General features: G+C 37.0%; 1 protein-coding gene across 1 annotated transcript in view; it reads left to right on the top strand.

Moving 5' to 3' along the window:
* Positions 1-27983, top strand: part of CATSPERB (cation channel sperm associated auxiliary subunit beta) — a 138960-nt gene that overhangs the window by 97335 nt on the left and 13642 nt on the right. Inside the window, exons 18-23 of the mRNA XM_024130972.2 lie at positions 8163-8353; positions 12446-12778; positions 19171-19310; positions 21479-21676; positions 22416-22526; positions 26033-26143. Of these exons, the coding sequence (XP_023986740.1) occupies positions 8163-8353; positions 12446-12778; positions 19171-19310; positions 21479-21676; positions 22416-22526; positions 26033-26143 (1084 nt within the window). The remainder of the gene's footprint in view (positions 1-8162; positions 8354-12445; positions 12779-19170; positions 19311-21478; positions 21677-22415; positions 22527-26032; positions 26144-27983) is intronic.

Genomic DNA, 27983 nt, shown 5'->3' with positions numbered 1-27983 from the left:
GTGCCCCGGGTCCGGGAGGATCCCACATGCCGTGGAGTGGCTGGGCCCGTGAGCCATGGCCACTGAGCCTGCGCGCCCGGAGCCTGCGCTCCGCAATGGGAGAGGCCGCAACAGTGAGAGGCCCGCGTACCGCAAAAAAAAAAAAAAAAAAAAAAAAAAGTGTTTCTTGCATTTTGTCTATTCTATTTCCAAGATTTTTGATCATCTTTACCATCATTATTCTGAATTCTTTTTCAGGTAGGCTGCCTATTTCTTCTCCATTTGTAAGGTCTGGTTGGTTTTTACCTTGCTCCTTCATCTGCTGTGTGTTTTTCTGTCTTTTCATTTTGCTTATCTTACTGTGTTTGGTGTCTCCTTTTCGCAGGCTGCAGGTTCATAGTTCCCGTTGTTTTTGGTGTCTGTCCCCAGTGGCTAAGGTTGGTTCAGTGGGTTGAGTAGGTTTCCTGGTTGAGGGGACTAGGGCAGGTCCGCATCTGGTGGTGTGTTTTGGGGTGTCTGTAGCCTTATTATGATTTTAGGCCACCTCTCTGCTAATGGATGGGGCTGTGGTCCTGTCTTGCTAGTTGTTGGGCATAGGGTGTCCAGCACTGTAGCTTGGTGGTCGTTGAGTGAAGCTGGGTCTTGGTGTTGAGATTTTCGCCATTTGGTATTACGTGGAGCTGGGAGGTCTCTGTGGACCAGTGTTCTGAAGTTGGTTCTCCCACCTCAGAGACACAGCCCTGACACCTGGCTGGAGCACCAAGAGCCTTTAATCCACACGGCTCAGAATAAAAGGGAGAAAAAATAGAAAGGAAGGAAGGAAGGAAGAAAGGAAGAAAGAAAGAACAAAAGAAAGAAAATAAAATAAAGTTATTAAAATAAAAAATAATTATTAAGAAGAAAAAGTTTTTAAAGTAAAAAAAAAAAAAAAAGGGATGGTCAGAACCCTAGAACAAATGGTGAAAGCAAAGCTATACAGACAAAATCTCACACAGAAGCACACACATACTCACTCACAAAAAGAGAAAAAGGGGAAAAAAATAATATATCTTGCTCCCAAAGTCCACCTCCTCAATTTGGGATGCTTCACTGTCTATTCAGGTATTCCACAGATGCAGGGCACTTCAAGTTGATTGTGGAGCTTTAATCCGCTGCTTTTGAGGCTGCTGGGAGAAACCTTCCTGAGGCTGCTGGGAGAGACGTCCCCTCTCCTCTTTGTTCGCACAGCTCCTGGGGTTCAGCTTTGGACTTGGCCCTGCCTCTGCGCATAGGTCGCCTGAGGGCATCTGCTCTTTGCTCAGATAGGACGAGGTTAAAGGAGCAGCTGATTCGGGGGCTCCGGCTCAGGCCGGGGGGAGGGAGGGGTATGGATGCGGGGTGAGCCTGCAGCGGCAGAGGCCGGCGTGACGTTGCACCAGCCTGAGGAGCGCCATGCATTCTCCCGGGGAAGTTGTCCCTGGATCCCGGGACCCTGGCAGTGGTGGGCTGCACAGTCTCCTGGGACGGGAGGTGTGGAGAGTGACCTGTGCTCACACACAGGTTCTTGGTGGTGGCAGCAGCAGCCTTAGCATCTCATGCCTGTCTCTGGTGTCCGCACTGATAGCCATGGCTCACCCCCGTTTCTGGAGCTCCTTTAAGCGGTGCGCTTAATCCCCTCTCCTCTCGCGCCAGGAAACAAAGAGGCAAGAAAAAATCTCTTGTCTCTTCGGCAGCTCCGCGCCCATCTCTCTATTTTTGTTGTTTTTTTGTTTGTTTGTTTGTTTTTTGCGGTACACAGGCCTCTCACTGTTGTGGCCTCTCCCATTGTGGAGCACAGGCTCCAGATGCTCAGGCTCAGCGGCCATGGCTCATGGGCCTAGCCACTCCACGGCATGTGAGATCTTCCCGGACCAGGGCTCGAACCCGTGTCCCCTGCATCGGCAGGCAGACTCTCAACCACTGCGCCACCAGGGGAGCCCTATTTTTGTTGTTTTTAATCTGTTATTCATATAGTTGCACTAGCCTTCTTTGGGTAATATTTGTCTAGTATATGATTTTGATCATTTTACTGCCACTTTCCTTATGTATCTCTCATAAAAGACACATATAGATTTGTGGGCTTTTTTAAGACAACCTCTGTCTTTTAATTGGAGAGTTATGGAAAAACCCGAATGAACTTTGTGGCCAACCCGATGTATTTGAATTTATTCGTACCATCTTCTTTTGTGCTATTTGTCCTACTTTTTTTATGTTTCCTTTTTTGTTCTCTTTGTTTACCTCACTTTAAGGTTCTTTTTTTCCCCTCTTCCATTTTATTTTCTTTTACTGGATTGGGACTTTCATACTCCTTTCTTTTTTTTAGTGTTATCTAAGATTTTCACCTGTGTGTTAACTTAAAGTCTAAAATGTATTGACATTTTTCTCCCTTTCCCACCATATATGTAACTTTAAACTCTAGGTGTCTGATTTGTCTCCACTCCGTATATTTCTCAGGACAAGTCCAACTCTGGTCCCTATGTCCCTCAAACCTCAGAAGGCATATTTCAAGTTATAAAGTGGTCCCCTGGAAGCCCTTCTTGACATATCATGAGGAGAAGCCCTTTCTTCTTCTCCATGTAGGGTAGAATGGAGATGAGAGATCAAATGCACAGCACACCAGTACTCCTGCCTTCTTTAAACTCATAAACTCCCATTTGTCTCAAATGGCCTAGCTTTTGTTTAGAATACCACTCTGCTGAGATGGGGAGAAGGAAGTAGAGGATAACAACTGTGGATGCACTGAGATCAGTTAGAAGGATTTTGCAATAGTATAGGCTAAAATTTTTCGTGTTTCATTCTAAGATGTTGATAGTAGAAATGGAGAGGAATGGATTGATTTGAGAGATATTTAGGACTCAACAGGACAATGAATCCAGGGTAATTTCCATTCCTTTACTCTATTGCCTGGCTCTTTGCTTTATAAAACACATCTATGCTTGTCTTCTGTGTGCCACATCCAGCCACATCTTGTCTTATTATTGTGAGGGAATCTGAGGTTCTCATATTGTGCTTAAGAAGACAGGTACTTGTGGTAGACAGACTGTTGGGTGAGGAATCATGCAGTGTGGAAATGACAAACAGTAGGCTTGGAATTCAAAAGAGAATTTGAGGAATAAGAGGAACTAAGGTTAGATTATGGAAACAGACAATCAACAAGAACCTACTGTATAGCTCAGGAAACTGTATTCAATATCTTGTAATAACCTATGACGAAAAAGAATCTGAATATATATATATATAAGTGAATTACTTTGCTGTACCCCTGAAATTAACACAACATTATAAATTAACTATCCTTCAATTTTTAAAAATGGCTTAAAGAAAGATTCGATGATGGAACACAAGAGATTCAGAACATTAACAAGGATTTTGGAATTTGGGGGCACTACCTATGAGATGTTGGACACTGAATCAAAATCCTTTCCACAGTGGGAATTGATTATATACCCACAGATAAAATAACTGTATCTGCTTGATAATGGGAAGTATAGTCGTTCCACAAATGGTGAAGTATTGAGAAGAAACTTCTCTCATTTCATTACAAGGTCAATTTTTTTTTTTTTTTTTCGGTACGCGGGCCTCTCACTGCCGTGGCCTCTCCTATTGCGGAGCACAGGCTCTGGACGGGCAGGCTCAGCGGCCATGGCTCATGGGCCCAGCCGCTCCGTGGCATGTGGGATCTTCCCGGACCGGGGCACGAACCCATGTCCCCTGCATCGGCAGGCGGACTCCCAACCACTGCGCCACCAGGGAAGCCCAAGGTCAATTGTTTTTAAGAATCTCCACAAAATCCTAAAAGTGATAACTTAATGTCAATAATTCTACTAAATTGCTCAGAAAGAAAACATCATCAACATTTACACAAAGTTTTGGTAAAGTTATTTGTTAATTCCATGAATATTATTGAGTGACTATTTCACATCAAGTCTTATGCTAAGACTGGGAATATAGTGGTGAATAAGATAGACAAGGTCCTTGCCCGCATGGAGGTGACATTCTAATGAAGAGAGACAGATGATAAACAGGTAAGCAAAAAACAAAATAGTTTTAGATCTAATCCATGCTATGAAGAAAGTAAACATGGTGACAGAGGGAGTGAGAAGGATAAGCAAACAGCTGAGAACAAAGAGTAAAGAGCTTTCCAGGCAAAAGAGATTGCAAGTGTAAATGCAGTGAGGCAAGAAAATATGTGGGTGTATTTAATAAACAGGAAGGAGGCTGGTGTGGATGGTGCAGAGTAAAATGGTGTGGTGGAAGGTGAGCGAGGGGGTAGGTAAGTGCCAGATCATATAAGGCATCGTAGGCTTCATGAGGAGTTTACGTGTTATTCTTGGTGCCAGGGGAAGCCATTGGAGAGTTTTACATAGAAGAGTGAAATTATTTTTATTTTTGAAAAGATCACTCTGCTGTGAAAAGTATAGGACAGAATGAGAGGTCAAAGTTTCCAGGCCCCTTGGAAAGCTATTGAGGTAATACAGGTGAGAAATGAAGGCGGTTGAAGCAGGTGCACTTGAGAAAAGACAGGATTTGATGACAGACTGCCTGGTGTGGGTATTAGCAAGAGAGCAATCAAGAACTATCTAGGTGTTTGGTTTGCAGCTAGGTAGATCATGCTGTCATTTTATGAGATGAGGAATGCAGAGTTAGTCAGGGTGAGTGAGAGTTCCATATTAGAAATATTAATTTTGAAATGCCTGTTAGGTACCCAAGTGAAGTTGGCATTTGCATGGATGTACTAATGCATAGCACACAAAGTCAGAGCAGGAGCTCTTCATTTGGCAGTTGTTCCTGTATAAATGGATGTCTGTAGAGAAGAAAAGGCCTTGGGCACTCCAGGAAGAGAGGTTAGGCAGAAGAGGAGGCCCCAGCCAAGAAAACGAAGACAGAGCAGCCAGTGAGATAGAAGAAAAACCAGGGAAATTTTGGATCCTATAAGTCAAGGGAGGTGGGTGTTTTGGAAAGTATGTAGTGGACCACTGTGACCCATGTGGCTGAGAGACTGAGTAAAATAAGAACAAAGAAGTGAAGTGACCTTTGGATGTGGCAACATTCCAGGCTGTAGTAACCTTGATTAAAGCAGCTTCATTGGCATGGGGTGAGGGCAGTGGGCTGGGGAAACAGCATGGGTACTGGAATGGGAGCTTAGCATTACAGGCAGTTAAGTTTGATGGTGATTGTCTTTTTGCAGTGTTTTCCCCCCTCAACAGATATTCCTCTCCACCTCAGGAACTCCCTGACTCCTAATTTTAAGCCCGTCCTTCATTGCCCAAACCCCATTCCCTCCTTTAAAAGCTGACTTCTTACCTCTCCTGGAAGACTGGAGCTTGATTACCTCCAAGAGCCATCCTAGACACTTGAGTACAAGAGGCTCATTTACCTCGCCAGTGGTGGGAGAAGTGGGAAGACAGGTTCAGTAATAGCCTGGCTATTGGTCAATGACTTCAGATACAAAGAGGTTAATTTTTTAAAATTACGGTAATAAACTTTATTTTTTAAGAGCAGTTTTAGGATCACAGCAAAACTGATCAGAAAGTAGAGTTCCCATATACCCCTCTCCACACATACCTCCCTCACTATTGATGTCCTACACCATAGTGTAGGACACTATACTATAGTATAATGTAGGTACATTTGTTACAATCCAAGAACCTGTATTGACACATCAGTCACCTGAAGCCCATAGTTTACATTAGGGTTCACTCTTGGTGTTGTACATTCTATGGCTTTTGACAATTATGTAATGACATGTATCCACCTTATACTATTAATATCATACGGAATACTTTCACTGCCCTAAAAATCCTCTCTGCTCTGCCTATTCATCCATCCATCCCCACTAAGCCCTGACATCTATACTGTCTCCATAGTTTTGCCTTTTTCAGAGTGTCATATAGTTGGAATCACACAGTGTGTAGCTTTTCAGATTGGCTTCTTTCACTTAGTAATATGCATTTCAGCTTCCTTCATGTCTTTTCATGACTTGATAACTCATTTCTGTTTACCACTGAATGACATTCCATTGTCTGGATGTACCACAGTTTTTTTATCCATTCACCTACTGAAGAACATCTTGGTTGCTTCCAAGTTTGGGCAATTTTGAATAATGGTGCCATAAACATCCTTGTTCAGGTTTTGTGTTTAACTCATTTGAATAGATACCAAGGAATTTGATTGCTGGATCATATGGTAAGTGGCTTTCAAAGTGGCTGTACCATTCTGCATTCCCACCAGCAATAAATGAGAGTTCCTGTTGCTCTACATCCTCACCAATATTTGGTGTTGTCAATATTTTGGACTTTTGCCATTTTAATAAGTGTATAGTGGTATCTCGTTGTTGTTTTAATTTGCATTTCCCAATGATATATGATGCATATAAGCATCTTTTCATATGTTTATTTGCCATCTGCATGTTTTCTTCAGTGAGGTGTCTATTTAGACCTTTTGCCGACTTTTTAACTGGGCTGTTTCTTTTCTTACTGTTGAGTTTTAAGAGTTGTTTGTATTGTAGGGGATTGGCATATGGCAATCCAAAATATACCACTTTGGCATAAAGATTATTTTTAGCCTAAGGCAATTAAGAAGAAGTAGACATATGAAAAAATCCCTTGCCTTCCACCTCTCTACCAAGAAAGGCAGGATGATTCCTAATCACCAGAGACAACTGGAGACTCTTACCAGTTCAGAGACACTGAGAGGAATCTGCCTAACAAGCATTACTAAAAACAACCCTTATCTTCCAATAGTTTCTCCCATATATTTACTTTTTCACTGTTTGCCACCCCTAAAAGACTTAGACCCTTTTGCTTTGTCTTGTCACTTCTCCACAAATGTATTGTTCTTTATTAAGATGCTAGACAAGCTCCAGGTTCTAACCACCCCTTTGAGTTACTCATGACTGAGGTGTCTCCCCTGTGTAAGCATGACACACATTAATAAAGTGTTCATTTTTTATTGTTAATCTGGCTTTCATCAGTTTAATTTCTAGGGTCCCAGGCACAGATCCTAGGAGGGTAGAGGAAAAAGAGGTTTTATTCCTCCCCTACAGTTTATTTTGGATAACAGTCCTTTGTCAGATATGTTTTTCACAACTATTTTCTCCCAGTCTGTGGCTTGTCTTCTAATTCTCTTGACAGTGTCTTTCACAGAGCAGAAGTTTTTAATTTCATAAAGTATGGCTTGTGAATTTTTTTCTTTCATGGATTGTGTCCTTAGTGTTGTATCTAAAAAGTCATCGCCATACCCAAGTTCATCTAGGTTTTCTCCTATGTTCTCTTCGAGGAGTTTTAGAGTTTTGCATTTTATGTTTAAGTCTGTAATTTATTTTGAGTTAAATTGTTTGTGAAGGGTGTAAGGTCTCTGTGTAGATTTATTGTGTAGATTTATTTTTTGCACATGGATATCTTAGCATAACATTTTAAAAATAGATGGTTTTTCTTGATTATAAAGCACATGCTCACTGTAGAAATTTCCTAAAAGACAGGCAAATATAAAGAAGACAATTGAAATCATGACTGTTAACACCTTGATGAATTACTGATTAGTCCTTTTCAACATACATTTCAATATTCTTCACTATGCTTCTTTCAGTGACCACTTTCCTTAGGTAATTAAAAACTCTTAGTAAGTAGCATTTTAATAGATGTATTTTGCCTAGGTAGATCAGGTATTATCATTTACTTAATTTTCCTATTGTTGGCATTTTTATTTCTAGCTTTTATCATAATGCTGTGATGAACATCTTTGTATGGAAAGCTTTTCTCCCCCTCTGTGTTTCAAGTTCTTTCCTTAGGATAGAGCCCTGTCAGTAGATTTATGGAATCAGAGGGTGAAAAAAATAATATTAGAGCTCTTAATGCATAATGTCAAATTGCTTTCTAGGAATCTTGTACCAGTTTACAATCCCATTAGTGCATATCTCCACTAAATTCTTATCACTATTAAACACTGTCTTTTAAAACCTTTCCTAATTTGATAGGTGAAAAATCATATCCCATTGCTGTAATTGACCTTTCATTGATTACTAATGAGGTTGAACAAATGTTACTCAAATATTCATTTGTTAGCCATTTGTGATAAATTTTATTTATAAATTATATGGTTATGAACTTGCTAACTTAAGCCACTGTTTTACCCAAGTTGCATGATGTTTGTTGGTTTGTTTTTAGGAAAACTGGAACCGCTTACATAAGAAAGATATTGCAACATAACACTCCTGAAGGATTTTTGTCGTCAGTTATTGCAGAAATTATAGACCCTTTTGGAATAGAGGAAGTGCATGAAAGCTCTTGTTTGTCTAGTTCCCTTTCCGTTAATCAAGCTGGAAATTTCTCCTATAAGCTTAGTCTTCAATTACAAAGTAAGTGTAGTAATATATCTCTCTGATGGCTAGGGAAAATGAGAAATTATCTTTTGGGAAAAGTGTTCATGCTCTTTTATAGAACAATAGATTTCAAAATTTAGTCCAATTGGTAATCTACAGAAGTCTACATATACTTAGATTCCTGGAGGAATTCTTTATTTCTAATATAATGAAACCTAGCTATCACTTCATTGATATTTCATCAATAGTAACACCTATCATTTATTTCTATAATATGATGGTTTTTTTTGTCTTAAACAGTGCTCAGGAACAGTGAGAAAAGTCAAGAAGTCCAGACTTTACCCTATATAATGAAATAATTTTGAATCACTGTCATGTAGCATATTTCTATTTCAAAGAATTATATGATAGATACATAGCAAAAGTTAGTATAGTTTATTATAAGGATTTGGGTTTTACTCTGAGTAAATGGCAAGCCTTTGGAGTGTTTTGAGCAGAAAGTGACATGATTGAACTAGCTGCTCTGTTGAGAACAGACTGGGCATGTGACAGAGAGAGGGCAAGAAGGAAAGCAGAGAAATCAGTTAAGAGGCTATTACAATAATCAGGTGAGAGATCATATTAAATGTAAGATGTCTGTTACTCATCCAAGTGGAGAAATAAGGTAGATATATAGAAAGACAAGTCTGGAATTCAGGAAAGACCTCTGGACTGGAGAAATACATTTGAGCAGTCAGAAGGAGAAGAGAGAGAGAAAGGAGCAGAAAAATTATTTGAACAAATAATGGCTGAAAACTTCTATAACCTGGGGAAAGAAACAGACATCCAGATCCAGGAAGCCTATAGACATCCAGATCCAGGAAGCCTATAGACTTCCAAATAAGATGAACCCAGGGAGACCCACACCAAGACACATTATAATTAAAGTGTCAAAAGTTAAAGACAAGAAGAGAATCTTAAAAGTGGCAAGAGAAAAATAACTCATTACCTACAGTAGAACCCCCCCATAGGACTATCAGCAGATTTTTCAACTGAAACTTTGCACATCAGAAGGGAATGACATGATATAGTTAAAGTGCTGAAAGAAAAAAATTGCCAACCAAGTATATCTATCTACCAGCAATGTTGTCATGGAGAATTGAAGGAGAGATAAAGAGTTTTCCAGACAAGCAAAAACCAAACGAGTTCATCATCCTAGACTGGCTTTACATGAACTGTTACAGGAATTTCTTTAAGGTGAAACACAAGAGAGCTAATCAGTAATAGGAAAATGTGTGAAAGTATAAATTTCACCAGTAAAGGCAAATATATAGTAAAATTTAGAATAATCTTATGTTGTAAATGTGGTAGTTAATCACTTATAAAGCTAGTATGAAAGTTAAAGACAAAGGTAGTAAAAAAAACTAACTACAATGATTAGTTAATGGATACACAATATAAAAATATGTAAATTGTGATATCAAAAACATAAATTGGGGGGGTAGAAATGTAGAGCCCTAGAATGCATTCAAACTTAAGTTGTTATCAACTTAAAATAGACTATTATAAATATAAGTTGTTTTATGTAAGCCCAGTGGTAACCACAAAGCAAAAACCTATAGTAGATACACAAAACAAACAGGAATCTAAGCCACTACAGATAACCACAGAAAATCATCAAATCACAAAGAAAGAGAGCAAAAGAAGAAAGGAACAGAGAAAGTATAAAACACCTAGGAAACAATTAACAAACTGCCAATAAATACATACCTATCCACCTTAATACATAAGGTGGTGTGTATTCGGCCTTAACATGTTAACATATACATTCTTTGGTGCAGGTGTGTATTTATCCACCAGTAAATACATACCTTCGCCTTCCCTGGTGGTGCAGTGGTGCAGGGGGATCCCTGGTCAGGGAACTAGATCCCACATGCATGCTGCAACTACGAGTTCGCATGCCACAAGTAAGGAACCCCCATGCCTCATCTAAGGAGCTGGTGAGCCACAACTAAGGAACTCTGGAGCTGCAACTAAGACTCAGTGCAACCAAATAAATAAATATTAAAAAAAAAGACAGGCAATAAAAATTGTTGGGGAGGATGTGTAGAAAAGGGAATCCTTGTGCACTGTTGGTGGGAATGTAAATTGGTGCAGTCACTATGGAAGACAACATAAAAGTTCCTCAAAAAATTAAAAATAGAACTACCATATGATCAAGCAATTCCACATCTGAGTATTTATCCACAGAAAATGAGCATGCTAACTTGAAAAGATATATACTCCCCCTTGTTCATTGCAGCATTATTTACGGTAGCCAAGATATAGAAGCAACATGTGTCCATTGATAGATGAATGGATAAAGAAAATTGGGTGTGTGTGTATATATATATATATATATATATATATATATATATATACAGTAAAATATTATTCAACCATAAAAAAGGAGGAAATCTTGCCATTTGCAACAACATGGATGAATTTTGAGGGCATTATTGTGAGATAAGTCAGACAGAGAAAGACAAATACTGTATGACGTCACTTATATGTGAAATCTAAAAACAAGCAAACAACAAATAAATAAACTCAGAATAGATTGGTAGTTGCCAGAGGTGGGGGTTCGGTGAAGGGATCAAAAGATATAAACTTGTAGTTATAAAATAAATAAGTCATAGGAATGTAATGTAAAACATGGTGACTATAGCTAACACTGCATTGTATATTTAAAAGTTGTTAAGCGAGTAGATGTAAAAAGTTTTCCTCACGAGAAGAAACTTGTAACTGTGTGTGGTGATGGATGTTAGCTAGATTTTTGTGGTTATTATTTTGAAATATATACAAATATCAAATTGTGTTGTACACCTGAAACTAATGTTATATATCAATTATATCTCAAAAAAGGGGGGTTGAATCAAGTGGTCAGCATATATGATAGTTAATGCTATGAGATCAGATGAGATCACTGGGAAAGCTAGTGTAGGTATAGAAACGAAAAAGTCTGAGGTCCAACAGTTAGTGGTCAGAGAACAGGAAGACCAGACGGTCTGCTAGGAGAAGAACTAAGAGAGAGCGTGTCTCAGAAAGCAAGTGAAGAAGGTACTTCAAGAAGGAGGGAATGATGCTGTGCTACATGCTGCCAAGAGGTGAGGTAAGATGAGGAGAGAAAACTGCCCAGTGGATCTGTGTCAAGTCATTGGTAACCTTGATAAAAGCTGTTGTTGGGTGAAGTCATGTAGACAAAAGTCTGATTGGGTTAGGTTTAAAAACTTATGAGAAGCGAGGAATTGAAGATAGTGAATAAAGGCAGCCCTTTCAGGGAATTTCACAATGAAGGGGAGGAGAAAAATGATGTGGTAGTTGGAGGGAATGTAGGAAAGGATTTTTGTTGGTTTGTTGAAATGGGAAAAATTAGAGCGTGTATGCATAATAAAGGGAATTATTCTCTTCTGACTACTTCTACTTATTTTTTCAGAACGAGGTGAGTATCATTGTTGACATGTTTCAAAAACATTTAAAAATGATGACTTCCCTCTCCTTCAAACAGCCATCTTTTGACTTCCCTCATACCCTCTCTGATGGATTTTCTCCAATCATTTCTTCTTTGTCTCCTTTGTGGAGTTTTTTTTCCTTCCCCTTTTTACATGATGGTGTTCCTTATGGTCCTGCCCTCAAGCCTCTTTTCTTCTAAATCTTCATGCTCTTCTTAAGCAATCAATTATTCATTTATTCAACAAATATTTATTGAGCATCTGCTATGTAATAGGCAGGCCTTTAGGCCCTAGGGAAAACACTAGCTACATTATCCTTCTCTTATAAAATCACAATAAAGACCCTGGATTATTAAGGCTCTTACCAGTCCTCTGGTAAAGAAATCAGATTTCTTATAATTACTTAGCCCTATGTGGTTTTTTTTCTGCTGAGAATTTTATAGAACTAGTTTCACAGTAAAAACTATGCTTGGCATATTTGCAATACACTTTCTGCAAAATAATTTTAATTATAACCTGAAATCTGGCAAATGTGTCCTCTAGTTAAGACCATAATTTAAAAACTCAACTAGTGTATTCCTCAGTTATGTCCACCAGTATTGCTTGGAGAACATTGGCTGTTTTATTTTATACCAAATCATTCCTGTTTTAGCTTCAGGTGTTACTTCCTCATTTCAAGATTCGGATATAGAAAAGACTGTGGTGATTCCCGGTTACAGCAGCTTCCTGATCACAAGGATTTTAGATAATGAGAATGCTTTAGCTATCGCTACCATGCCTGAAACAGTACCCCACAATATGACCTTTCTAAAAGGCTCCTGGTTCTTATACAACTTTGGACAAAGGGATGGACGAACATGGAACATACATTCAAAACCATGTAATTACTGGTTTCAACAACATGATGATTCACTATCCCTCAATGTCCTGAAATACATTGATCTGGGGAAATCTCATACTTTAAAAATTAAAGTCATACCTAATACAAAAGGTAAGTTTATTTTTATTGGGAAATATCAAAAGGAGATGTTATTGCTTTTCTTGAATGTAAAATATACTCTTTGATATTTCATTTATCTTTGGTTTCTGTAGTAGGTGGCATTCTACCAATAACAGTATTAGCTCTAGTTATTGAGCACTTATGCAAAGCTCTGTATTAAATTATTTTTTAATTCATTTTAAAATTTAATGTTTATAACAACCCTAAAAGGCTAGATTATAATCCTTATTTTATAAATGAGCTTAAACTACCAGCCCAAATATACACAGGATTTTAGTTTAGATTTTTGCTGCCCTCTGAAAAGAAAACATTATAATTATCTTGGTGTTGTTATAATTATTTCAAGTATTTATTTTAAGCCAAAAAAAAAAGACTTTTAAATAGAATTCTATACTTTTCTCCATTTTTCAAGGTATTTATTTATTACAAAACTAATATAAAACTTACTAAAAACCTGGGGGAGATGGCATACTGGAAAGAAATAAAACAAAAAATTTTAGTAAATTACTGAGCTAGAAATTGAGGGAAAAATATGGAAGGAAGGGAAGGGAAAAAAGAAAATCCTGTTAACAGAAATGAAAAGGGAACTCAAAGTCAAAAAAATTAGCTAATATGTGACTCCTGGAAGGTTTTGAGGCTCAGACATAGGCCATATAGGCAGTGGGATGAATTTTAATGCCCAAGCATTGGTAGATGATGTAGACCTTTAGACATTTCTACCTTGTGGTAGGAAGTTGGAAATGAGAACATTAAGTAAAGCTGGAACCATCAAATCGTGAAGGGTGAAGAGAGGATAAGGAAAATGCTACCCAACAACTCAAAGAAAGAGGTAGGGAGATTGTTATCTCCATGGAACTCAAAGAATTTCTTGTAAAAAACCCAAACTTCAAGACTGTGTAACACCTAGACACTACCCACCAAATACAAGAATCCCAAACTGAGACATCATTACAATGCCTGGGTCCCAGCATAAGGAAGCAGAAAACCTTCTGTAGGAATACTCTCATAAACAAGGTAACATGGAATTCCACAGAAAAATCAATCTTCATGAACATAAATTGAGGAAAAGAATTTTAAAACCATGTAAGGAAATGACCCAACATAAGAGAAACTCAACAAGCATAGGAAACAAAGTTTTAATCTTGAGTTAATGGAAAAATCAGAAAGACGCTATAAAAACAATTGTAAAGTATAAAATATGTCAAACTCTTAAAGAGATAAAAGAAAGCATATGAACCATAATGAAAAGACAAAACACTATTTTAAAAAAATAAGCTTATTTGAAAAACATAACCAAGTGCAATTTATAAAAATGAAAATTATAGGCTTTGAAAAAAATTGGAGACATGTATTTCTATTTCTGTCAGTATTGTGGACTAAATATTCTGAAAAAACGTCTTTCTGAAACCCTTAGAATCCTTTCTCTTTGATTATATGACTAACTGTCCATATTTCCTTCAAGTAATTTTAGGGTTTTAATTTTATGGCTTTAACTTTCCATCTAATTATTTAATTTATCTACACTTTGTTTTGGTGTATTACAGGTGGTTAGGTAGTTGTTCCAACATCACTTATTGAATAATGTATTTTTTCTTCACTGATTTTTAAAAACAATGCAATTTACCTATTATTTTGACCATTTCTGGGTTTTAAAAATTCTGTTCCTTTGTTATTTCTCTGTATTCCAGTACAAATCCCAAATGTTCTAACTATTTTAGCTTTAATTGTATTTAACAACTAATATATTATATTTTAAACTTGTTCAGTTTGAAGAAACAAATAATAATCAGCAAGTCAACTCAGTTGCCTCTTTGAAGAAAAACCTAGTCCATGCTATTCAAGATGTGGTCCCTGGACCAGCTTCATTGGCATCACTTGGGTGCTTGTTAGAAATGCACTCTTTGGTGGTTGCAAACAAATTTTAGGGTTTTCTGCGAAAAATGCCAATGGAATTTTGATAGGAATTACAATCAATCTGTAGATTGCTTTAGGTGGTATGGACATTTTAACAATATTAATTCTTCCAATTCATGAACATGAGATGTCTTTCAGCTTATTTGTGTCATCTTCAGTTTCTTTCACTGGTGTCATAGTTTTCAGTGTACATGTCTTTCACCTCCTTGGTTAAATTTATTCCTAATATTTTGCTCTTTTTGATGGTGCTATAAATGGGGTCGTTTTCTTAATTTCTCTTTCAGCTAGTTCATTGCTAGTGTATAGAAACACAACGGATTTTTGTGCATTGATTTTTTATCCTGCAACTTTGCTGAACCTTTTTATTCTAACAGTATTTTGGTAGAGCCTTTAGGGCTTTCTAAATATAATATTCTGTCATCTGCAAACAGACACAATTTTACTTCTTCCCTTCTGATTTGGATGCCTTTTTTCTTTCTTAATTGCTCTGGGTAGGTCTTCCAGTACTGTGTTGAATAGAAGTGGTGAGGGGGAACATCCTTGTCTTGTTCTTCATCTTAGAGGAAAAGCTTTAAGCTTGAGTATGATAAGTATGAGTATGATGTTAGCTATGGACTTGTCACATATGGCCTATATTGTGTTGAAGTACATTCCTTCTAAACCTAATTTGTTGAGAGTTTTATTCATGAATGGATGTTGAATTTTGTCAAATGCTTTTTCTATATCTGTTGAGATAATAATTTTTATCTTTCATTCTGTTAATGTGGTGTATTCACATTAAAGACCCTGAGTAGCCAAAGCAATGTTGAGAAAGAACAAAGCTGGAGTAACCACACTTCTTAATTTCAAACTCTATTACAAAGCTATATTAACCAAAACATTATGGTAATGGCATAAAAACAGATACATAAAACAATGGAACAGAATAGAGATCCCAGAAATAAAACCATGCATACACAGTCAACTAAGTTTTGACAAGGGAGCCAATGGAGAAAGAATAGTCTCTTCTATAAATGGTGTTGGGAAACTGGACAGCCATGTGCAAAAGAATAAAACTGGACCCCTATCTTACACCACTCACAAAAATTAATTCAAAATGGATTAAAGACTTAAATGTAAGACTTGAAACCATAAAAATCCTAGAAAAAAAAAACATAAAGGAAAAGCCCGCTTGACATTGGTCTTGGCAATGATTTTTTTGGAGTGTGACACCACAAGCAAAGGAAATAAAAGCAAAACTAAACAAATGGGACTATATCAAACTAAAAAACTTTTGCACAGCAAAGGAAACAAAAAACAAAATGAAAAGTCAATCTTCAATAAGTGGTGCTGGGAAAACTGGACAGCTACATATAAAAGAATGAAATTAGAACACTCCCTAACACCATACACAAAAATAAACTCAAAATGGATTAAAGACCTAAATGTAAGGCCAGACACTATCAAACTCTTAGAGGAAAACACAGGCAGAACACTCTATGACATAAATCACACAAGGTCCTTTTTGACCCACTTCCTAGACAAAAGGAAATAAAAACAAAAATAAACAAATGGGACCTAATGAAACTGAAAAGCTTTTGCACAGGCAAGGATACCATAAACAAGACCAAAAGACAACCCTCAGAATGGGAGAAAATATTTGCAAACGAAGCAACTGACAAAGGACTAATATCCAAAATTTATAAGCAACTCTTGCAGCTCAATAACAAAAAAACAAACAACCCAATCCAAAAATGGGCAGAAGAACTAAATAGACATTTCTCCAAAGAAGATATACAGATCGCCAACAAACACATGAAAGAATGCTCAACATCATTAATCATTAGAGAAATGCAAATCAAAACGACAATGAGATATCATCTCACACCGGTCAGATTGGCCATCATCAAAAACTCTAGAAACAATAAATGCTGGAGAGGGTGTGGAGAAAAGGGAACCCTCTTGCACTGCTGGTGGGAATAATGTAAATTGATACAGCCACTATGGAGAACAGTATGGAGGTTCCTTAAAAAACTACAAATAGAACTACCATACGACCCAGCAATCCCACTACTGGGCATATACCCTGAGAAAACTATATTCAAAAAGAGTCATGTACCACAATGTTCATTGCAGCTCTATTTACAATAGCCAGGACATGGAAGCAAACTAAGTGCCCATAGACAGAAGAATGGATAAAGAAGATGTGGCACATATATACAATGACATATTAATCAGCCATAAAAAGAAACGAAATTGAGTTATTTGTAGTGAGGTGGTTGGACCTAGAGTCTGTCATACAGAGTGAAGTAAGTCAGAAAGAGAAAAACAAATACTGTATGCTAGCACATTTATATGGAATCTAAAAAAAAAACAAATGGTCATGAAGAACCTAGGGGAAAGATGGGAATAAAGACGCAGACCTACTAGAGAATGGACTTGAGGATATGGGGAGGGGGAAGAGTAAGCTGGGACAAAGTGAGAGAGTGGTAGTATATATATGAACATATAAACACTACCAAATGTAAAATAGATAGCTAGTGGGAAGCAATCGCATAACACAGGGAGATCAGCTCGGTGCTTTGTGACCAGCTAGAAGGATAAGGAAGGTGGGAGGGAGGGAGACACAAGAGGGAAGAGATATGGGATATATGTATATATATAACTGATTCACTTTGTTATAAAGCAGAAACTAACACACCATTGTAAAGCAATTATACTCCAATAAAAACGTTAAAAACAAAAAGAAAAGGCAACATATAGAGTGGGAGAAAATATTTGCAAACCATATCTGATAAGGGGTTAGTATCTATAATATAAAAGGAACTCATACAGCTCAATAGCAAACAAACAAATAATCCAATTAAAAATGTGTAAAGGACCTGAATAGACATTTTTCCAAAGATATGCAAATGGCCAACAGGTATATGGAAAGGTGTTCAATATCACTAATCATCAGGGAAATGCAAATCAAAACTATAATGAGATATCACCTCACACCTGTTAGAATGGCTGTTATTAAAAAGACAAGAGATAGTTAAGTGCTGATGAGGATGTAGAGTAAAGGGAACCCTTGTGCACTCTTGGTAGGAATATAAATTTTTTCAGTCACTATGAAAAATAGTGTGGAAGTTTCTCAAAAAAGTTAAAAATAGAGCTACCATATGATCTAGCAATCCCACTTCTGGGTATATATCTAAAGGAAACAAAATCAGTGTCTTGAAGAGGTATCTGTACTCCCACTTTCACTGCAGCATTACAATAGCCCAGGTATGGAAACAATGTAAGGGTCCACCAACTGATGAATGGATAAAGAAATGTGATATAGATGCACAAAGAAATATTATACAGCCATAAAAAAGAAGGATGAACAACATAGATGAACCTGGAAGACATTATACTGAGTGAAATAAGCCAGAGAAAGACAAGTAGTGTGTGATCTCACTCATATGTGGAACCTTTAAAACAAAAATTGTCTAACTCATAGAAATAGAGTGCTGGTTGCCAGGGGCTGGGGGATGGAGAAAATGGGCAGATGTTGGTCAAAGAGTACAAACTTCCAGTTCTAAAATAAATGTCTTGGGGATATAATACGTAGCACGATAACTGTAGTTAATAATACTGTACTGTATAGTTGAAATTTGCTAAGAGAGTACATCTTAAGTGTTCCCACCACACACACACACACACACACACACACACACACACACACAACGTGAGGTGGTGGCTGTATTAATTAACTTAATTGTGGTAATCATTTCACAATGTATAAGTACAACAAATCTCCACATTATACACTTTAAAAATATACAATTTTATTTGTCAGTATACCTCAATAAAGGTATGAAGGGGACAGGATGTGGAATCTCAGCCCCCTCCTCAGAACTGTTAAGTCAGAATTGGCATTCTAACAAAATCCCCAGTTATAGTTTAGGAAGCACTGGCCAGATCACTTTGGTTTAAGGGAAACTGCTAGAGCTGAGACTTGAGGCAACTTATTTACTACTCAGCTCTGATTTACTAATTAGTAAAGATGGCAATTAGATTACATGGTCTCTCAAATCTCTCTTTCCATTAAATTTCTCAGTATGGAGAGGTTGCAAACAGGGGCCCTGAAGGCAGGAAATGGCCTAATGACATATTGTGTTAACTGCCTAGGGTTTTTCTCTTGGCAGCAACTGATTGACAGCCCTTTAAATTGAGCGTGTATTCTCAGTTTCTCTACTGAGTTAGTCAACTCAGTGTGACCAAGACTATCCAAGTGACTGCCTTCGAGAATCTGGCTGAGGAATGAGGGGTGGAGGGGAGCAATATTTCTGTGAAAAAAATTAGGAGAAAATATTTGCAAAGTTAAATTTTTCTAAGAACTATTAAAGTTAACTCTGTATAAATAGATTCTGTAGATGTTCTAGAATTCTGATCAGCCAGTCATTATGAAATTGCTTAAAATTTTCATGATTTCATGTTCACTTTTGGCTTTGTTTCCAAAGGTGTTCAAACACTTGAAATCCCACTACTGAAAGTAGTCGTTGGAAACCCAAATTTGTTGGAAGTTAAAGCTGAAGGCTATTTTGATGACGCTGATAGTTATCTAATGGAAATTTCTGCAGCCAGCAAAACTTTACGTCAAGTAAGTTTTTCTTTAATTATTAAAAAATATCTATTGATTATAGAAAATTTAGAATATAAGCTAAGAAAAAGAAGGAAAAATTATGCATAATACTACCTATCAAGGATGACTAAACACTTTTAACATTTTGGGAATTATGAAAAGGCTGTATGTGATAGAGATTAAAAAAGTGAGCTCTGGAAAAGACTACCTGAGTTAGTTTTCACTGCTGGTACTGTTTTTGTGAGCTTAGGAAAGTTACTTTACTCTAAGTTTCCTCATCTATAAAATGGAAGTGATACTAATAATACCTACCTCATAGGATTGTTTTGAGAATTAAATGTGATAATTCAGGTAAGCCGTCTAAAACAATGTCTGGCACATAGAAAATGCTCAGTCACTATGAATTTATAGTATTTTCCTTTTTTTCCCCCTAAAACTGGGAGAGCATTGTATATACAGTTTTAAAAATTTGCTCCTTCCACTTAATTATATAGTTTAATCCTTTTGTGTCAATAAATATTTTTCTGCAAATTCTACAATCTGTTTATCATGAAAATTTTCAGATATAGACAAAAGAATTTCCATATACCTATTTCTCAAATTAAACAATAGTCAAGGTTTTGATACTTCTGTTTTATCATCTCTATTTAATTTTTTTTGGTTTATATTCTGACATACTTTTAAATGAATAGCAGACATCATGTCATTTCACTCCTATATGCTTCCATACATATGTGCAAAAAATATGTGTATTATCTCTCACATAACAAGAATGCCATTATCAACCCTGAAATTTTTTAAACGAATTTTTTTTGCTATCTTATAAAACCCAGTGCATAATCAAATTCCCCCAATTTTCTCAAAAACAAAATGTTTAGGGTTGGTTTGTTTGAATTGGGATCCAAACAAAAGTCACACAGTGTGTGGTTATTTATTAATCTCTTAAGTTTCTTTTAGTTTAAGGTAGGTATGACACCATTTTCTTCCCCTGCCATTGAATTGTAGCAATTGAGTCAGTTATGTTGTAGAATCTCCAGTATTCTAGATTTTTCTGTTTACTTCCTTATTTCTTATTGAACTTGTGCCACCCCCCTCCTCCCACCCCAAATTTCCTTTAATAGTAGAACCCTGCTTAGATTCTGGTTCAATGTGTTTTAGCAAAAATTCATTAAAAATAGATTATTTTTAATGGCTTACAGAGTACAGAGATGGGGGCAAAACTACTAGAGTCTACTATATCAGTAAAATTATTAGTATTTCTACATTTTTTAATTTCAAGAAGTACTTAAAAATTTCAAACAGAATTTATCAAATTTTGTTGAACGTTGAATATCATGCAAGGTTCAAATATGGTTTTTGTACATAAATTTCTACTAAAAACATATCTTTGTGCAGTGATTGCTAAGTGAGTATCTTCTTTTCAAAATGTATACAAATGGAAGTTATTTTACTCATATTATCCAAGCAAATGTCAATGCTCATCAGTGAATAAGGGAAGCCTTACCATTCTTAAGTTGGATTTACATCCAAATACATCCAATAATAGTGTTTATTTAATAATAAACACTTGATCCTTGCTCATTTCCAAGTGCCACCCACAGGCAATTAGATTGAAATGTATTTCTTCCTGGAAAAGAATATGTCTTCTGTTAAGATTTATCCTCAAACAGATCATTATGATCAAACTTATGATTCTATTCCTGTTTTCTAGTATCATTCCTTTTCTATTTCTTTTCATTTTCATTTTCTGTATTCTTTACTGGGGTACTGTGCTAGTTTGCCAGGGCTGCCATAACAAAATACTATGGACTGAGTGGTTTAAACAACAGAAATTTATTTTCTCACAGTTCCAGAGGCTAGTAGCCAAGATCAAGGCATTGGCAGGTTGGTTTCTTCTAAGGCCTCTCTCCTTGGTCTGCAGATGGCTGTCTTCTCCCTGTGTCTTCACATGGTCTTCCCTCTGTGTGTGTCTGTTTTCAAATTTCCTGTTGTTATATGACACTCATCATATTGGATTAGAGCCTACCCTAATGATCTCATCTTAACTTAATTGCCTCTTTAAAGGCCTTATCTCCAAATACAATCACATTCTGAGATACTGGAAGTTAGGATTCTACTGTGGAGTAGACACAGTTCAGCCGATAACAGTTACTTTAAATAACCTTCATTTATTTGGATATTTCCAGGGTTCAACTTCACTGGCGTTTATTGTCTGGGGAGCATCGACTGAGTGTCTTGTTACAACATTCGTGCCAACGTTGAAAAGCAGCTGTAGTTATCTCAAGTCTATGCATCACATTCCTAGTGAAATTATCCCATTGGAAGACTGGATCAGTGGAGTTCACATGGACAGTCAGGGTTTTAATATGATCAAAGTTTTGCCAGTAAGAAACCTAAGCAGATTGTTTGAAGGGTACCAGTGATAGATTACTTTTGTATGATCGGCTGGCCATTCGGTCTTAGCATTTCTTTCCTGAAATGCTCAAAACACCCCAGTTATTTTTCAATCCTCATGTCATTTTGAGGATATGATGACTAAAATGTGAAAACTTTCTGAAATAATGATTTTTCTTGGTAACTTAGTCTTATCATTATTAATATCATGTTTTATGCTATATTATGGTGGCATAATCTTGGGCTTTCACAATATATACAGTTATTTGCCCTTAAGTTGACTCATTCTCATCCTGAGCTGATATATCTTACAGATCCCATTTCAATGTAATAACAATTTTAATTTTTGCCTTGTCAGACTCTGTGACTCTTTTAAAAATATCTTTGTTAACTTATTACTTATAATTTTCTTTGTGACAAAAAAATAACCAAACTTGAAGAATTATTTACTAAATATGTCACTAAGCCTCTTTATAATGTGTTTAAACTTTATTTCATTGACTTTATGACAGCTACTTTAGGTTCTAAAACTTTTTTCACTTATTTACAAGGTCCAAGTTGTATTACCATGGGTTGAGGGAGTGCTGGGGAAAGAGAAATTTACTTAAATACCAGGAGCTGAAAGTGAAATATTTGTTTTCAATGCTTTTCTGGAAAATCAAGATTTTTAAATGAAAGACTTAGTAAATAATAATGAACTTTACACTAACTTTGTTTAATCATTTTCAGATAAACTACAGGCCTCCCTCTAATATGGGAATAGCTATTCCACTTACAGATAATTTTTATCATGCAGATCCTAGCAAACCCATACCAAGAAATCTATTTCACAAGTCAAAGGTAAATATTTTTTCTGCAGATATACTAGTATTCATTTGAATTCAAGAAATCATTCAGTAAAATTACAGATGGACAGACCTAGCTGTGGAGATTAAATGAGAAGGTGCATTAAGCATAATCTGCCCTGATAACATCACTACTTCTTCTCCTCCTCCCCCTCCCTCTTCCCCTCCCCCTCCAGCTCCCCCCCCTCCTCCTCCCTCATTACTACTACTACTAGTACTACTACTACTACTGCTATCCCTGTTCCTCCTCCTACTACTTTAGCCTTTTCTTCTCTTACTGGTACTCCTGGATACAGTTTTGGAACCAAGAAGTCTAAATGGACTCTTTCCCCTTGACCTCTCCCTAGCTCCCATTTGAATTTCAAAGAGCATAGGTAGAGTGAGAACATCGTTTTTTAAATGAAAGGGGCCTCAGACCCATCTCACAGCTCTGTGAAAGGAATGATGTCCAAAAGGAGAGAAGAGTGTTTGCTCCAACATAGACTCATTTGAACTCCTGCCGAGGATCCACCTAGAAAATAACCAAACCCCAGCAGCATTCTGCCTCTCTGGAGTCAGGGTGAGCAAGGTAGAACAGAGAGAAACCACTAGGCTCAAAAGAAAAATACATCAGGACTTCCCTGGTGGTCCAGTGGGTAAGACTCTGAGCTCCCAATGCAGGGGGCCTGGGTTTGATCCCTGATCAGGGGAACTAGGTCCTGCGTGCATGCCGCAACTAAGAAGCCCGCATGCATATGTAACTAAAGATCCCGCATGCCACAATAAAGACCCGGTGCAGGGCTTCCCTGGTGGCGCAGTGGTTGAGAGTCCGCCTGCCGATGCAGAGGACACGGGTTCGTGCCCCGGTCCGGGAGGATCCCACATGCCGCGGAGCGGCTGGGCCCGTGAGCCATGGCCGCTGAGCCTGCGCGTCCGGAGCCTGTGCTCAGCAACAGGAGAGGCCACAACAGTGAGAGGCCCGCATACCGCAAAAAAAAAAAAAAAAAAGACCTGGTGCAGCCAAAATAAATAAATACTTTTTTAAAAAAAAGAAAAGTACATGATGGGGTGGCTTCCCAAGGAAACCTCACAGATACCTGTAATATCTCTCTTGAGAAAAACGCACCTAACTGCATATACATATGGACAAGCAGACATTCATATCCATTCATGAACATACACACACACAAAGACAGAAAATGGTTGTTTCTTTTGTTCAAAATTCTTCATCATCTTCCCATCTCATTCAGAGTAAAAGCCAAATTCTTAAAATGGTTTATAAGGTCCTCTGTGGTTCAGCCTTGGCTTCACATCTGACCTGATTTCCCACAGGTCACTCTGTTCTACACACATTGGCCTCCTTGCTGTTCTTCAAGTATACCAGACATATTTCCACCTCAGGGTCTTTAAGTTTCAAAAATTTCCTCTGTCTGGAATGTACTTCTGCCAGATATCACATAGCGCATTCCATCACCATCTTCAGATTTTTGCTTAAATGTCACCATCATTGTGAGACCTTCCTTGGCCACTCTATTTAGAATTGTAACCTCCACCTCCACTGATACCCACTCCTGTCCCCCTTCCCTGCCTTATTTTTCTTCACTGCACTTTTACAATTTTACATATTTTACCCAATTATTTATTGTATTTCATTAAAAGGTAAGCTACATAAAGCAGGGTTATTGTTGGGTTTTTTAAAATCTATTTTATTCTCTACAATATCTTTAGTACTCAGAAAAGTGCCCGACATAGGGAGTGCTTAAAAATTGTTCAACAAACGAATAATACACATTTATACACATATGATTACACACACACACACACACACACACACACACACACACACACGAGGTTGACTTCTTGTTGAATCTTGGATTTCAGGGTAAGCAGCTCTGCTCCAGGCAATGAGCAACTCAAATACTGAATTCTTCAATTGCAGTTTCTTCCAAAGATAAATTCTGATATGTCACTAGATGCAAGCCTCATCTATTGAAATATGAGTTTAATATATTTACATGGAACTCCTTCGTTTGGCTTTTTTTTTCTTCTGGATTTTCTTGGGAGTTGAATAGGAAATGTATCTAATTTACATATAAGTAAATAACAGGTTTTGGGGGGGCACCTTTTATACATTCAGCAAATGTTAATTTCAGCATTTCCAGAGTTATCAGACACTGTACGAACAGATATTCTCTGGGGAGACAACAGTGAACAAGATAAACATGACATCTTCGTGGATCTTTAATGCGGGAGAATAAGCTTTAAAAGTTATACAAATTAAATAGCATCATCTAGTGGAGCAGACTACTCAAAAATTTATGTAATTCTGCCTCTGATCACCTCAAAATATAACAGCTGGGAAAAAAGTACATCTGAACCAACACTGTGACTTCTTGTTATGCTGACATCATCCCCTTACTAGACAATCATGTGTGATGTCATTCCAGATACAGAGTTGGCAGTTAGACTCTCCAAGGATAAGCAGACAACTGTAAAACACCAAATATGTGAAGAAAACTTCCACAATAAAAAAGAAGCATAAATCTAAACAACTAAAAAACTCATGCCTTGGAAAACAGTATCATAAATACAAGCAAACTTTAGAATAAGCAAAATAATTATTTCAGAACAGCTTAGGTCATATTGCAACCATGGAAAAAAAAATTGGAGACAGACATCACACACACAAAAAAGATGTCAGAAATTAAAAATGTAATCGTGAAACAGCTCAAAAGATTGGAAGAGCTGAATGAACCTAACTAAGCAGCAAATTAGTTCTGAAATTAGATAGTGGTGATGACTGAATAACATTGTGAGTATACTAAAACCCACTGCATTGTACACTTGAAAATAGTAAATGTTATCTCAATAAAAAGAAGAAAAAAAGAAGCAATGAGGACGAGAATGGTAATCTTAAAAGAAGTAGAAGGAAGAATAACGTTTTTAGAAATAGAGTTATCAAAATCAAAAGCGATTTCTTTGAAAAAATGAATAAACCAATAAAAACGAATAAAAACTAATAAACCAATAAACCACTCAAGAGTGATCAAATGAAAAAATGAATGACAAGTGGATGGTTATAGTGGAGATTTTAAACAGCCTTAGTGACTGCTATGAGGAGAGATAAGTACAAAATAGTAGGTTTGGAGAGTATCCATAGTCGACAGCCCATCATATCAAGTCTGTTCTTTTAGGTCTCAGTTTCCATGCCAGTGATGGAGATGGGCATCTTAATTACTGCATTCAGAAAGGCACAGGCTTTCTGGGTCCCATCCATGTTGACTCTCAACTGCCCTGAGGTAAACTGGCAAGCAGCTGAGTGATACTTGGGTTCATTCCAAGCAAGGAGACAAAATTCAGAAATACTGTGCTTTTACCTTATTATTAATGGATTTTTTCCCCTTTTTAATTTCTCAGGGATTTTATTCATTCAGGCAACAAATATTTATTGCACATTTACTCAGTTTGCATAAATCCTGCCACCAAAAAAAGCAAGTCAACCTATTTTAATTCTATTTGCAGAAAACTGGTAAATTCAAACAGTGTGCAAATGTGTCTACTCGGGAGGAATGTAATTGCACAAATGATCAGAAGTTTTCACATGCTGTTGCTTTCTCAGATTGCAGAGAAAAGGTAAGATAATCTTTAATTTCCTGAAGACAGAGTATTTTCATATTAATAAGATTTTGAAATGCACATTTTGGTTAAACATGAAAACTAAGACATAGAAATACTGTTTTATTATGACATAGAATTAAATATGACATAGAGCTAAAAATATTTGAATTTAAATGTCCCCAGAAACGGTAATTAACCTCATCTGTAGAACAGAATAATATCTGCATTGCCTTGTTCATTTCACAGGTTCTTATAAAGATACACACACACACACACACACACATGCTTCTATCTATGTGAAAACAATGTATAACCTGTCAAACGTTACACTAGCTTATGGTGAACATTTATTCATTTAAAAAAGTATTGACTATCAAGCATGTATCAGGTTCTGAGAATATAGAACTTAAAGCTCAAGGTACTAGTGACAAAATAGAAGACAGTATAATATGTTGGTTAAGAGAATGGGTTCTGTGTCAAATACTTCCTTCTGTTAGGCTCCAAACATTCAGACGTGTATCAAGTTGATGTTGGTGTCTGCATGAGCTGACTTACCTGTGCACTTGGTATAACTTTCAAGTAGACCTATTTCAAAGGCCTTGTTGGACTGTATATGGCATTATTTTAAATGATTTTATACAAGGATAAAATCGCTTACTATAATATTGGGCATAGAGTCAGCAGTCAGTAAACTATGAGGGTTGCTATTGTATACCTCCACAATTCCACCCTTGTTGAATCCAGTATTTCTTGAGAACTTACTGTCTACCATGTACTGCTCTAAGGCTTCTCCATAACTTGTCTCATTTCATTTGAGGCACAGAGAAGCCTGGTAATTTGCAAAAGACCACTTCATTAATATGTGATGGAGCTAGATTTGAACTCCAGAGCCTGATTTTAATGAGTGTGGTTGAAAGATCATGACTGGGAGGGCAGCCAGCAGAAGCAAGAAGAACTACAATCCTGCAGCTTGTGGAACAAAAACCACATTCACAGAAAGATAGACAAGATGAAAAGACAGAGGTCTATGTATCAGCTGAAGGAAAAAGATAAAACCCCAATAAACAACTAAATGAAGTGGAGATAGGCAACCTTCCAGAAAAAGAATTCAGAATGATAGTGAAGATGATCCAGGACCTCGGAAAAAGAATGGAGGCAAAGATCTAGAAGATGCAAGAAATGTTTTAAAAGACCTAGAAGAATTAAAGAACAAACAAACAGAGACGAACAATGCAATAACTGAAATGAAAAATACACTAGAAGGAATCAATAGCAGAATAACTGAGGCAGAAGAATGGATAAGTGACCTGGAGGACAGAATGGTGGAATTCACTGCTGTGGAACAGAATAAAGAAAAAAGAATGAAAAGCAATGAAGACAGCCTAAGAGACCTCCGGGACAACATTAAATGCAACAATATTCGCATTATAGGGGTCCAAGAAGGTGAAGAGAGAGAGAAAGAACCCGAGAAAATATTTGAAGAGATTATAGTCGAAAAATTCCCTAACATGGGAACGGAAATAGCCACCAAAGTCCAGGAAACGCAGCGAGTCCCATACAGGATAAACCCAAGGAGAAACACGCCGAGACACATAGTAATCAAATTGGCAAAAATTAAAGGCAAAGAAAAATTATTGAAAGCAGCAAGGGAAAAACAACGAATAACATACAAGGGAACTCCCATAAGGTTAGCAGCTGATTGTTCAGCAGAAACTCTACAAGCCAGAAGGGAGTGGCATGATATACTTAAAGTGATGAAAGGGAAGAACCTACAACCAAGATTACTCTACCCAGCAAGGATCTCATTCAGATCTGATGGAGAAATCAAAAGCTTTACAGACAAGCAAAAGCTAAG

The sequence above is a fragment of the Physeter macrocephalus genome, chromosome 11 (genome assembly GCF_002837175.3).
Source record: "Physeter macrocephalus isolate SW-GA chromosome 11, ASM283717v5, whole genome shotgun sequence".
Taxonomy (NCBI): Eukaryota; Metazoa; Chordata; class Mammalia; order Artiodactyla; family Physeteridae; genus Physeter; species Physeter macrocephalus.
The sequence above is the reverse complement of the archived record's forward strand: the minus strand, read 5'-3'. Positions and strand labels throughout refer to the sequence as shown.